This window comes from Panthera uncia, chromosome D2 (assembly GCF_023721935.1).
Source record: "Panthera uncia isolate 11264 chromosome D2, Puncia_PCG_1.0, whole genome shotgun sequence".
NCBI classification, from domain to species: domain Eukaryota; kingdom Metazoa; phylum Chordata; class Mammalia; order Carnivora; family Felidae; genus Panthera; species Panthera uncia.
This window is the reverse complement of record NC_064818.1, coordinates 6,901,776-6,914,895: the sequence shown is the minus strand read 5'-3', so window position 1 is coordinate 6,914,895 and position 13,120 is coordinate 6,901,776. Positions and strand designations below refer to the sequence as shown.

The following is a 13,120-nucleotide window of genomic DNA, read 5'->3' as shown; positions in this document are numbered from 1 at the left end:
TTAAATAAGGCCCGAGAGTATGCCCTGGAGACGGGGAAAGCCTACAGACGCACGTTACTATTGTTGTTGTAAAGGCAGGCTACAAGGAGAGCAATCGTATTTGGGAATGTTACCGTATCTGAGGAATGAAGGTCTCGGGCGATGGCACTTTCTCAGGCCCAACAGGGGAATAAGAGGGGAGGGTCTACTTTGACCAGAGCCTTCTCGGAGTTCTGATTCTGCCTTTCTGCCCCATTCCCTAGGCAGAGTCACACGCTCAGAACGTCAGCATCTTTTGTCAAGAAAGAACATCTGATTTGATGTTTCTTCCGAAAAGGTCTGGGAGCCCTGCTTAGTGTTACAAATCCCGGGGGGCTTTCCCAGCCCCTCCCACTTAGGAGCCATTCCTGGGGGGGGGGGGGGGGCGGAGAGTCTTGAAACAGACAAGTTCCATTTGACAAGTACAGGCAGTTCTGGGAAGGAAATGATCACGGAAGGGGCCGGAAGTTTTCTGAATAACACGTGCTTCCGACCTGGACCAGTCAGTTCTCTAAAGTCATTCAGCCTGTGCCCAGAAGGCTGACTTAATGCTCCCTGTGAGGGTTAGGAGGAAGCCACCGCGTTGATCTCGTGGAAGGGCATGAACAGTGACACTTTCATCCACCGAGGAATGCAGCTGCTGCGATAACATGTGACCCAGCAGTCCGGGGGCTGAGGGGCACCCTGCACATCAGGACCCTGGGCTAGCTTCTCCCTGGCTGCCCCAGGGGGGTCCCAGCGGCCGGCAACGGTGCTCCCGACTCGATTCTAAACACCAGCACAAGTGCGGTGAAACACTTCACCTTCTCTCGGCTTTGCGTGCAAGTAAAACCTTCCTTTTTCAGGCCCTTAGATTCAAATAATCACTAATCCCTCAAGGATCATGAAAAAAGTCCTAAAAATGGAATTTACGCATGATAGAATTAGACCCACCATACATGATCTAAATGTTTCTCCACGGTTAAGATGTGCGACCCGAGAAATAACACTAAGAATGAACGTTCCTTGATCCTGTGAAGATTTCCGAGAAAGATTTTTTTCCTATAACAACGAAGAGTGAGAAACAAACAGGGAGAGCCCGTACCATCCAGCAGGGTGTCAAAGTGAACAGCCTGTAGGTATTCCTTCTCTCGCATGAACCCTTTGAGGGGAGTGGCCCAGCCTTCGCTCAAAACTTGGACCCACTGCAGATCCAGCTGCAAAACACAAGAAACAGGTGAACATTTCCAGAAGCTCGTTTCTCAGCCATCTGGCCCCGGGGCAAGCCCTTTCTTACTCAGCTGTCAGGAGAAAAAGGCAAAAGTTTTTCTGTTTTCAGTCTTCCCACTTTTATGCTGACCCATGATCCAGGGATCAGATTAAGTTCGAGTCTAAAACTTTCCTACTGGAGTGTAGGGAAAAGATTTCAAATGGAGGCGACCTCTTTGACCGCCTCAGGCTGCAGATTTCCCGAGGGTGTGCAGCTGTGTGAACATTCACCGTTCAATCTCTTTTCCTTTTTTCCTACAGAAAATTCTGGGATGGCCACACGCTTTCACCACATGTACTAGTTAGTCGACTGAAATTGCCAAATCATTGACTCTAAAAGTCCCAAATTCTTAGCGTGATACTGAGAGCCCTGCAAACCCTGGCCCCTTGGGCTCATGGAGAAACCTTACTCATCCTTTAAAACCCTAATCATGCGTCATTGCTCGGATGCCCTTTCCTGCCGACCCTAGGGCCAAAAAAATAATTATTAGGTTATTTGAAGCTCTGCTGTACCCTGCAGCCCATGTTGTTATTGAAACTATCATTCCACACCGCAATTATAATTACGTACAGCAATACATAATAACATTTTTCTGGAGCGCTGGAGGCCTCAGAATTTATTTTGTGGGGCCAGGGGGTTCTGCTTATAAATTTTTCACGACTTCATAGAGAACAAGTGAGCGGAAACAGGTTCCCAACTTACTGTGCCTCTTTCAAAACCGTCCGGGGTTTTCAAGGATAACAAAAAGGTACCAGTGAAGATGTGATCGCCTGCTATGGACCGACTGGTACTGACCCATAGGAAGGCAGACGCGTGTAGTACAGTTTGCCGAGGTGGTATTTCCCTGTGCCGGGCAGTAAATTCAATGTGACCGAAGCAGTCTACACCCTCCACTGAGGCTGGACTCTGCCTCGTTAGGAAAAAGTAGGATTTGCAGAGTAGAAAAAGATTCCTGTGACTTTAGATCACGGGGTGACTGGTTTTCTCCAAATTCCTTCTCGACTGCCCCAAAGAACACTGGCATTCTGAAAAAACTATTTTCTCAGCAGTTGCCAACCAATCAATATTGCCCGATGCCTGTACTTTTGCATAACTGAAGATACAACAACACTCATGTCACGCTGCCCTGTGCATACCAGAAGCTACATTCCCTGTCTGTGGCATCGACCAGGGCCCTGGGGCAGTTCTTCATGGGAAATTTTTTTTTTTAATCTCTTGAAGAAGAGGTTTTAAAAAAAAAAAATGAAGTGTTTTTCTTTATGGACATTGTACCTCCCTCACCCATACCTTCCTTATTATTAAAAAAAATTTTTAATGTTTATTTTTGAGACAGAGAAGAGAGAGAAACAGAGCATGAGTGGGGGAGGGGGAGAAAGCGAGGGAGACACAGAATCCGAAGCGGGCTCCAGGCTCCCAGCTGTCAGCACCGAGCCCGATGTGGGGCTTGAACCCACAAACCATGAGATCATGACCTGAGTCAAAGTACAAACCATGAGATCATGACCTGAGTCAAAGTTGGATGCTTAACCAACTGAGCCACCTGGGTGCCCCTATTTTTTTTAAATATTTATTTTCTGAGAGAGAGATAGAGACAGAGCATCAACCAGGGAAGGGCAGAGCGAGAGAGGGAGACACAGAATCCGAAGCGGGCTCCAGGCTCCAAGCTGTCAGCACAGAGACCAACGCAGGGCTCGAACTCACGAACCGCGAGATCATGACCTGAGCCGAAGTCGGACGCTTAACCGACTGAGCCACCCAGGCGCCCCCATTCCGTCCTCATTATTAAGAGTGATTGTAAATGGACTATAACGACCGCCATTACGCCTGGTTCTGCTGCGGTCAGTCTGCACTGTCTGTCTTACCTTGGTAATTGCTAACGAAGGGAGAGCTTCGGCCTCAGCTCGGACTTGGTCAAGTTTGTTCTCTGGCACAAAGAGTTCGTGGATGCCTTTCATTATAGTGTGGGGTACGATGTTCTGCAATGAAGCGGAATTGGTAACAATTTGAAATGAAAACGGTAAGAAGGATGCCTTGGTAAATAAATGATCTTCTGTGATTTGGTTCAACTTCAGAAAAAAAGAGAAAGAAGGAAAGACGGCCGGGCCACCCACCTGCTCCTGCAGGAGCTCCACCACCTGCTGGACACAGTCACTCACTGGAGACAAGTTGGTTTTGAGCACAAGCTCGGGAGTTTCGGGTTTCTCGTAATCGGAATCAATACCTGTGAACCCTGCCGGGCACAAGGGTGAAGATCACATCAGCACCAACAGAACAGTCTTTTTAAACAACAAGGCATAACATGGGTCAGAATCATGCGTTAAGCTGAGGATTTAGATTATAACAGAAAAGGTCATCGGCCACCCTTGACCTTTAGCCAGGGATAAAGTATGCATGCGCGCGCGCACACACACACACACACACACACACACACACACACACACACAGCTGTATTTTCCACATAGAAAGCCCCAAATTATCAACAAAATTTGGGGAGGTCCAAGCCCTCTGGAGCTGATTAGAATCTAAAAGGAAGACAAGCAGAAGAGAAAAGTCTAAAGCCATCCCCTCTAGACACACACTCATGTGCACAAACCCATTTCAGTTCCGTGAACTTTACTACTCACGACCGAGGTGATAGTTCTTGGAAAATACAAGCCCACCTTTTAATTAGCCCTGGGACATCGTGAATATATTGTGCTTTGGGGGCGCCTGGGTGGCTGAGTCGGTTAAGTGTCCGACTTCGGCTCAGGCCATGATCTCACGGGTCATGGGTTCGAGCCCCGCGTCGGGCTCTGTGCCGACAGCTCGGGGCCTGGAGCCCGCTTCGGATTCTGTGTCTCCCTCGCTTTCTGCCCCTCCCCCGCTCACGCTCCGTCTCTCCCTCTCTCTCAAAAATAACATTAAAAAAACAATTTTTTAACATACTGTGGCTTGACAAAAAGTTGGGTGTGCTAATGCGATTTTGGAAAACGGGTTTTGAAACCTCAGACGGGTTTGTGGGGACAGACTGCCAAGGCTCAGCGGCAGAAGTAACTTGCGCACGGGCCACAGCGCTGGCTCCCCTACCTTTGATCTCGCCAGCTCGGGCCCGCTTGTAGAGACCTTTGACATCTCTACTTTCGCAGATGTTTAGAGGCGCGTCAACAAATATTTCAAAGAACGGCAGTCCTGCCGATTCGTGGATCTTGCGGGCGTTCTCACGGTCCTGGAGAAAACACATTGGAGAGGGTAAGCAGAGCTTTGGCCATGGAAAGCTCCCTCACAAAACGGTGTGGGCTCTGGGACTTGATAGTTGTTGGGGGTTTTTTTAGGTTTTTTTTTAAGTTTGTTTATTTATTTTGAGAGAGACAGAGGTAGCACGAGGGGAGGAGGGGCAGAGAGAGAGAGGGAGACAGAGGATCCCAAGCAGGCTCTGAGCTGTCAGCGCAGAGCCCGATGCGGGGCCCCGACCCACAGACCGCAAGATCGTGACCTGAACCGAAGTCGGGCGCTTAACGGACTGAGCCACCCAGGCCCCCACTGAACTGCCCGTTTTCTTCAGCAAACCATAAGCATTCGGACTTTTTGGAGAAATGAGATTAGAGAGGCTTTGACTTTTTTTGTTTAACTTTTTCTTCCTTTCAACTGTGGCCAGATGTCCCTCACGGTGCTGAGTGCGGAAGGGTTTATGTCAGCCGGTGGCCCGGCATCTGGAAATGAAGGAACTCTCTTTACATAACCAATATGAAACAGGAAATGGGGGAGCAAGAGAAGAAAGAGTGGGGGAAATTGAAAAGACAACATTCGCTGGTGCCCTCTCCTCCACCTGACTCCTCTCTCCGGAGGTTCAGAAGCACTGGCATCGGGGGGGGGGGGGGGGGGGGGGGGGGGGGGGGGGGGGGGGGGGGGGGAAGGGCCACATCATCTTACCTTCGTGAACGGAGAAATGAAGCTGGTAATACAGACCAGACCAGCGTCAGCGAACAGCTTGGCCACCTCGGCGATTCGGCGGATGTTTTCCTCTCTGTCCCCGGGAGAGAATCCGAGGTTTTTGTTCAGGCCGTGACGGACATTGTCCCCATCGAGGGAGTAGCACGGGATGCCGTGGGACACAAGGTACTCTTCCAGAGCAAAACTTATTGTCGTTTTTCCAGCACCGGAGAGACCTGTTCATTTCAACCAGTTGATCTCAAATCAATACCACAAAAATCGAGGAAAAAAGCACAGTTTGCTACGAGTCAAGTATTTGCACTTCCTTGTTGAAATAGCCGGCTGTTCCGTGTTAGAATTATAGCATTTCATAGCAAGTGGGGTTCCTAAGTTGGGGGGCCCAGGGGGGTTACACGTGGTTCTTGGTGTGTCCTATTTTGCCTGAAGGGTATTTGCAAGATCAGAACACTGTGCGTGCAAATCCAGATCCTGGCTTCTCTTGAGAAAAAAAAAAAAAAAAAAAGAATCAGAATATCTCGCGGCCCCTCCCGACAGGAATCACCTGGGGTGGAGGGGACAGCCAGTCACGGAGAGCGGGAGGCCCACCTCTCCTGTGGAGGCTGATAACCATTTTGGACGACAGACCCCTCTGGCTTCAAGATGTTTTCCAAAACGACTCTCGAAACAGGAAGACAGTCCTGAGCCAGGAGACCGATGCACGGTCAGGTGCCTGGAGTCTTCACGCGAGAACTGAGTTGCCATGTGCCTCTTCCCCCGGTTTCGAGGCACAATGACGGAGACGCCACACTTTATAGTTTCTCTATGAGGGAAGTCGTGAGGAGAAAGACAAAGCTGACTGCCCAAAATTACTTAAGAGCTCACAACCTCAACTGCCCTGGAAATGTAGCAGTCCAAAACTCCAGTTGTCCCAAAGATCTCTAAATCCGAAAATGCAGCATAGCACCAAGCCACGGTCGGGCAGCCAGCCGGGTGTGGGAGAGGAAAAGTTACGGGGGGAGAAAAGAAGGACAAGGGCTTAACACAAAGAAGATGGCAGGGGGAAGGAGAGAAAGGACAAAAAAAAAGTAAGAGAAAAGCAGGGGTCAAAGACAGAGAGGAATAAAGACTTGGAAAGAGGGGCGCCTGGCTGGCTCAGGCAGAGGGACATGTGACTCTTGATCTCAGGGTCGTGAGTTCAAGCCCCACGTTGGGTATAAAGATTACTAAAAAAAAATAAGCTTAAAAAAAAATAGACTTGGAAAGAAAGGGGAGATACAAAAGTAAACAATCGGTTTCCGAGGTTTAGTTATGTTTTCCAATCAGGCCCTTGGCCTTCACAGAGAAGCAGGAGTAGAAATGGCTCCATGAGGAAGGCACCAGCATCTTCGTAAATCACTGTTGAAGGCACTATTATATTAGTGTGTGACTCAGTTTCATTCGAATAGGGACACAGGTGATAAATTCCTCTTAGAAGTGTGTCTGGTGTGGGGTAGGAGAAGCAGGACTCCCGAATCTCTGTCATGTTCTCTCACGTCGGAAAAGGAGAGAAATAATAGAAATTCCCTTCGATTTTGCTTCAGGTCTCAAAGCTAAGAGCTAAATCACAGTGACTGTATTAAACCGGGTTGTTGGTGTATTTATTTTAATGCACTGAGGTAACGTGAATCACACTTCCCAAGAGCTTTACTACGGGCCAGGCACCGGGCCCAGTGCCTACGTGCTTTATTTCTTTTATTCCTACCCCCGTCCCCGGGAGGCCGGTCCTGTGCTGATTCTCATTTCACAAATAAGAAACCAAGGTTTGGCCGGGTTGGCTGCCTTGTCCCAAGTCACACAGTTAATGTAAGTGCAGCTGGGGCTCCAAACCAAGTCTCTGGATTCGAAATACTTGGTTTCTCTTGGTCTGCCCGGTCAGTAGCCTATCTTGGCAGCCTAAGAACATGGAATAAATCGGGGAAAGATGTCTTTTTTTAAGAGTAAGAAAAAGACAGGGGAAGTGCATGCTTTAGGGTTTTGGGTTTTTCTTCCCTCTTCTACCTGTTCTCTTTTTGGTTTTAAGGCCATTCCACGTTCGATAACGCGGACCCTGCGTGTATGTCCCGGGACAAAAACTGAACACGTGAAGGCAAACACGTAAGAAGAGGGAAGCGTCTGGAACACAGAGCCGTGTTTTGTCTACTGCTGCCCAGCGTGTCCCTGAGATGCAGTTGGGGGGCGATTCCAGGAATCGTGACAGGTGAACAGCGCCGTTCGGATTATAGCGAGCTCCTGCTCCGCTGTCTATCCCCACCCTGCCAGCTGGCAAAACGTGCTGTGCCACGGAGGGATGAAACCAGGAAGCCAAAGGCAAGTGCCTCCGGCACCGGGGAAAAAACTTGGGAAAGAATGAGGCTGATAGAGACAGGAACAGGAAAGACTCAACGGCAAGGGAAGGGGTAAGGTGGGTCCTGCCCGCCATATTCTTGAGAGTTCCCTTCGGGTTGGAATGAATCCGCATCTGTGAGCAGAGAGGAACTCATTTGTTGATCTCAGAACCTGGGCAAACATCTTTGCGTCTATTTGAAATACTGGGTGCGTGGTACTTCCTTTTGAGTCCGGGCTACGCTGGCCTTCTCCCAGGGATCCACATCCTGCGCCTTGTACTCAGAGTATAAGGTGACAGCCCAGGACTAATTCCTGTTCTGTCACTAACCTGCAGCTTTGACATTCTGAGACTATAAAAACACAGAAAAAGGGGGCTGCCTGGGTGGCTCAGTCGGTTAGGCGGCCGACTTCGGCTCAGGTCACGATCTCGCGGTCCGTGAGTTCGAGCCCCGCGTCGGGCTCTGTGCTGACAGCTCAGAGCCTGGAGGCTCCTTCGGATTCTGTGTCTCTGCCTCTCCCCAATTCATGCTCTGTGTCTCTCTGTCTCTCAATAATAAATAAAAGTTAAAAAAATGTTTTTCAAAAAACACAGGAAAAGGGAGATTCGTTTGGTCACCTCCGCGGGACTGAGTTATTTCTATTTGCAAGGGGCAATCGTCAGCCTAATGAAGGTTCACTGGTTTTCCTTCTTATGCAGAACCTTACTTTTTTTTTTGAAGCGAAACATTCCCCACAATGTTAAAACATCAGAAAACGATAAAGAACATCTCTAAACATCCAAAACTTCATAGACAGCCAAATGCTTGTTGTCAAATAAGGAATCTGCCAGTAAATGTGTTTGGGCACAAGGATGCTTTAGAGCTAGCTGAAAGCGATGCCATCATCATCAACCTGTCCCTTTCTTTCCTGCCAGAGAGGACGTGAACCAAGAAGAAGCTCAGTGCCTTAATAGAGGCCTTCTTCCCCCTGATGGCAGAGGGAGGGCTAAGGCCCAGGCTTTTCACACTGTTGCCGGCCGCATTCCCGTGTTACAACAGACACGTGACATGTGTAATATATCACACAAAGTTCCTTAAAATTGTGTGTCACGCACCAGTGTTCAATTAACAAAATGCATACGTATCTATCAACGCAACATACCCGTCAGCCACACGGTGCATCCTCGGAATCCGCCCCGTGTCCCAACCACCTGGCCTCTCTTGTTCCGGCTCACGTGGTGGGCCTGATAGACGACGTTGGTGGACTTCTGCTGGCTCTCCTACAAAGTAAGACCAAGCCCAGTAGCGTGTTAGTAAAATAATACACTACGTATACAAAAACTAAAAAATTAAATAACCGATGACGTTAACAGTCATCCCTAACCGAAACTTAGACAGTTATTAATTCTACTAATTTAGAGAAAGATGCTCCTTTAGAATACACCCCATGACCCGTTGAAAGCATCATTGAATAAAACAATTACTGACACACTGTAAAAGTTCTGGTTCTGTGACATTTAAAAGTGTGCACCTTGGGGCGCCTGGGTGGCTCGGTCGGTTAAGCGTCCACCTTCGGCTCAGGTCATGATCTCGCGGTCCGTGAGTTCGAGCCCCGCGTCGGGCTCTGTGCTGACGGCTCGGAGCCTGGAGCCTGTTTCAGATTCTGTATCTCCCTCTCTCTGACCCTCCCCCATTCATGCTCTGTCTCTCTCTGTCTCAAAAATAAATAAACGTTAAAAAAAATTTTTTTAAATAAATAAATAAATAAAAAATAAAAATAAAAGTGTGCACCTTTAGGGGAGCCTGGGTGGCTCAGTCAGTTAAGCGCCCAACTTTGATTTCGGCTCAGATCGTGATCTCACAGTTCGTGAGTTCCAGCCCCTCACTGGGCTCAGTGATGACATGGTGGAGCCTGCTTGGGATTCTCTCTCTCTCTCTCTCTCTCTCTCTCTTTCCCTCTCTCTGCCCCCTCCCCCCTCTCAAATGCTCTCTTTATCTCTCTCTAATTTTTTTCATGTGCACCTTTAGATAATGGTTAGGGGAAAGCCTTTGTCTCTGTAAGTGCCTATTCTCACCAAATGCTATGGATGTCAGTGGAAAACAACCCAGATAACCCAGCCCCCGGGGAAGTGCTAGGAAGGGGCTCACTGAGCCCCTCTCTCTACGGAGCCAGGAAGAAGCCCGATCACGATCACAGAGTAAAGCGCTGAGACAGCAACACCCAGCTAGCTCCCTGCAGACTCAGACTATAGTCCCAGCGCCCGAGGCTGCTTTTCACAAGCACTACCCTCTGCTTCTACTTTCCCAAGGGTCAGCGTGTGAACTTTCTAATCTTTCAAAAAGCCCCGCAGAAGCAGAAATGTGCCAGTTATGAGTCTTGGAGGCAAATTCAAATCTCGAGTGTCTTTATTTGGGCCGTAATAAAATCAGCCAGTACGGGCACGGATTATCTGATCCTGATCCTACACTCTGATGAATAAAAATGGTAACATGAGCCAGTAAGTATAGTCTGGGGTGGACATTTCCTAAACAACAAGTGATCCTAGGGCAGTGGGTAGGGGGGAACCCATATGGTGGTTACTGATATTCTTCAAGCAAGTCCCAGAGAAAACTCGGGGCCACATGTGGGCAATTTTATACTCTGGAGCAAATTAAATTACTTCTTTATGGCACCTCATTTGGGGAAAAAAAAAAAAAAACAACAAAGAGGAATACAGCTAGGAGTGTTTGGGACCTTGTATGAGATCATGGGTGTGAACATACTCTATACATGGTCAAGTTCTCCGCGACAATGGATGCTGCTGATGATTACCGGGTGTCTACCCCCATCAGGAGAGGCTGGAGCCAGCTGGGTTAGGACCAGGGAAATGGCTTGGAGACCAAGGGGAAAGAGCCAGCCCCCTGCTGGCCCTTGGGGGCTCAGAAACGCAGCATACATCAGTGGGCGGGGCCCCGCCAGGGTGGCATGGAACCCAGCAAAGGGGCAGTCCGGTAGGAGACAGGCATTTTCAGTGTCAGAGGGAACCAACAGCTAGGTCCCGAAGGCACAGTGGAATCTGGTTTAAGTCACATAAACCCTCTGGGGCTAGAGGCTCTGATGATCTTTCAAGCAAACCCAGTCAGAACCCAAGAAGCACGAGACGGTTCATAAATGAGGTCAAATGAGATTCATTCGTGAGATATTCTAGCATCTGTTCCCCTCGGGCGAGCAAATCCCCTGAAGGTATCCTGAGACCTTCGTGCCAAGAGTACTTTATAGCTCAAGGAGAACATTAAAATTTCCTTTTCTCTCTGTTTCCTGGTTAATCACTGCCATTCAGTCAAGGAAACCGTGTCTGGATATCAGATCCAAAAGTCAGTTCATCTGTTCATTCATTGATTCTTTCAGCAAATATTTATTTAAATGAGCTCCTATTCTGTGCCAGGGGCCATCCTAGGCACCGGGAATAGGATACTAAACAAAGCAGGATGGCATCATTTTGGGGAGAAATATAGACGGAAGAGATGAAGTGGGGCCCCACACCCCGGAGAGCTGGAGGGTCTCATACATACATTGTATCCTCTTTGAAGATCTGAACACTCAGTTCACAAAGACACACAAACGGCCAGAGAGTACTGAAGTGCTCGATGTCACGGGTCACGAGAGAATCCCAACTGCGACCCAAATGAGACGCCATTGCTAACATCGAATGGCACCAAGGACATCGCTCTCATGTTAATAGTGGAGGGTGTCAGGTGGGACGGCCATCCCGGAAACACGTCCGGCAGGTGCCTTGTAAAACTAAACATTAACCTCCAGTACCACTCAGCAATTGCGTTCGTACGCAATGACTCCAGAGAAAACGTTTCACAGGCACGGACTCGAGAGAAAACGTATCCACAAAAAGACACGTACAACTTCATTTGGACAAAAACCGCAAAGAGCCGAGTATCCATCAACGGGAAAACAGGACACACACACACACACACACACACACACACACACACACACCCCAAGTCAGAACGGCAGCTTTCCCCAGGGGAGAGCAGTGTCGGAAGTCTTGGCAAGGGTTTGAAGTACACAGGTGCATCGGCTGGCCCTCCCGGAATATTTACTTAAGATGGACATTTCATTACGTGTAAATTTTACCACACACACAAAAAGAGCCATAAAAAAAAAAAAAAAAGGAAGCAAAGAAGAAAATATGTAACAAGACTCAGATGTCAAGACTCAGATGACGGAATTCTATTGTTCCACACTGTTGCCTTTATTAAAAAAGGGCTCTGATCCTAATCACAACACCCTTGACTTAAGGGATGGCCACCCACCTGTACGCACGAACACCCACCAGAGCTGAATTTGTCCACAAAGATGTTCTTTTGCTCTCTTTGGGCTGTTTTGTTGTTTTTTTTTTTTTTCTCGCCACAGGTGGAGATCCAGAATAAACTCTACACTTTCTTCATCTGTGGAAACTTTGTTACCATCTTGTAAATTGTGTTCCCACCAAGTGCTTGGTTTTCAAAAACAGTTCAGAATCCACTGGGGGAAAAAAGCTCCCACTGTAGTGTTTAATAGTTCACCTCTGACTTTTCGGGGTTTTTTATTAGCTGAATCTTAATCATTGATGTTTGTACAAGTGTTCTATCATTCCAGCAATGTCTCAACAAACAAAATCTTTTCAGATGGCCAGGTACTGGGCTTTTTGCTTCAGGAAAGCATTTTTGCTTCTTATTTATATCTTCCCTTGATTTTCTCCAAAAGGCAAACAGAATAGAAACAGATGTTTCGAATGATATTTGAACTGCAAAGGGGCGGGGCAGCCAAAAACTTTGCTTTGCTGAAACCTTTACTCTCTTCTAGCGAGCATATGCTGCTGTTCTAAACTTTGGAAAGAAAGGGGCTGTCAGAAAAAGAATGCTCTCTATGGAAGACAAAACACACGGTAAAGAAAAAAAAAAAAAATGTTTGCTTCCCTGCGTGTATCAACAGAGAGCCTCAGCACCTCATTGAGCACTGCTTCTTAGCAGAAACCATAACGTCGGTGGCATATTTCTGTTCTGGGTCCCTAAGAAAAATGTGGCAAAAAGCCCTCCCTTTTTCCAGTCACTGGCCCAGAAAGGCTCCCTGAAGCATTAACAGGGGTAGGGTGAGTATGGGGTTTGGAGTCCAGCAAACCTGGGTTTGAAACCTGCTTCGTAGCCTTCCTTGCTCTGGGACTCTGGGTATGTTAATAACATCACGGAACCTCCACCGGCTGCTCTGTAAAATGGGGCCGAGAAGTTTCCTCACAGGGTTGCTGAAAGGATTACATAAAATGATTCTCTATATAAAGTATCAAAGAAAATACAGGACACACAGGAAGACAGTGAATCTTACGTGGCCCGGGGGGCATTTAATCTAGTCTGGAGAAATCATGGTTGTTTGTCTAAATCAGCCAGACTCAGAAGCGACCTAGGGACTGGGGTCCACGCTAAGGCTGGTCTGGGGAGGTGAGGCAGGACAGGACTTCGAATGGGGCAAAGAGTTAAACACATACACCCTATGTTGTTGTTGTTGCTGTTGTGATTATTATTATCTTTGACCCAAGGTCCAGCCAGTAAACACTCCACACCTCGGTGCGTG

At 48.1% G+C, this 13,120-nt stretch overlaps 1 protein-coding gene across 1 annotated transcript in view; it reads right to left on the bottom strand.

Moving 5' to 3' along the window:
- PAPSS2 (3'-phosphoadenosine 5'-phosphosulfate synthase 2) overlaps positions 1–13,120 on the bottom strand; it is a 70,730-nt gene that overhangs the window by 23,552 nt on the left and 34,058 nt on the right. Inside the window, exons 2-7 of the mRNA XM_049646043.1 lie at positions 8,681–8,798; positions 5,177–5,412; positions 4,334–4,472; positions 3,379–3,497; positions 3,130–3,243; positions 1,103–1,214 (exon numbers count right to left, since the gene is read on the bottom strand). Coding sequence (XP_049502000.1) covers positions 1,103–1,214; positions 3,130–3,243; positions 3,379–3,497; positions 4,334–4,472; positions 5,177–5,412; positions 8,681–8,798 — 838 coding nt within the window. The remainder of the gene's footprint in view (positions 1–1,102; positions 1,215–3,129; positions 3,244–3,378; positions 3,498–4,333; positions 4,473–5,176; positions 5,413–8,680; positions 8,799–13,120) is intronic.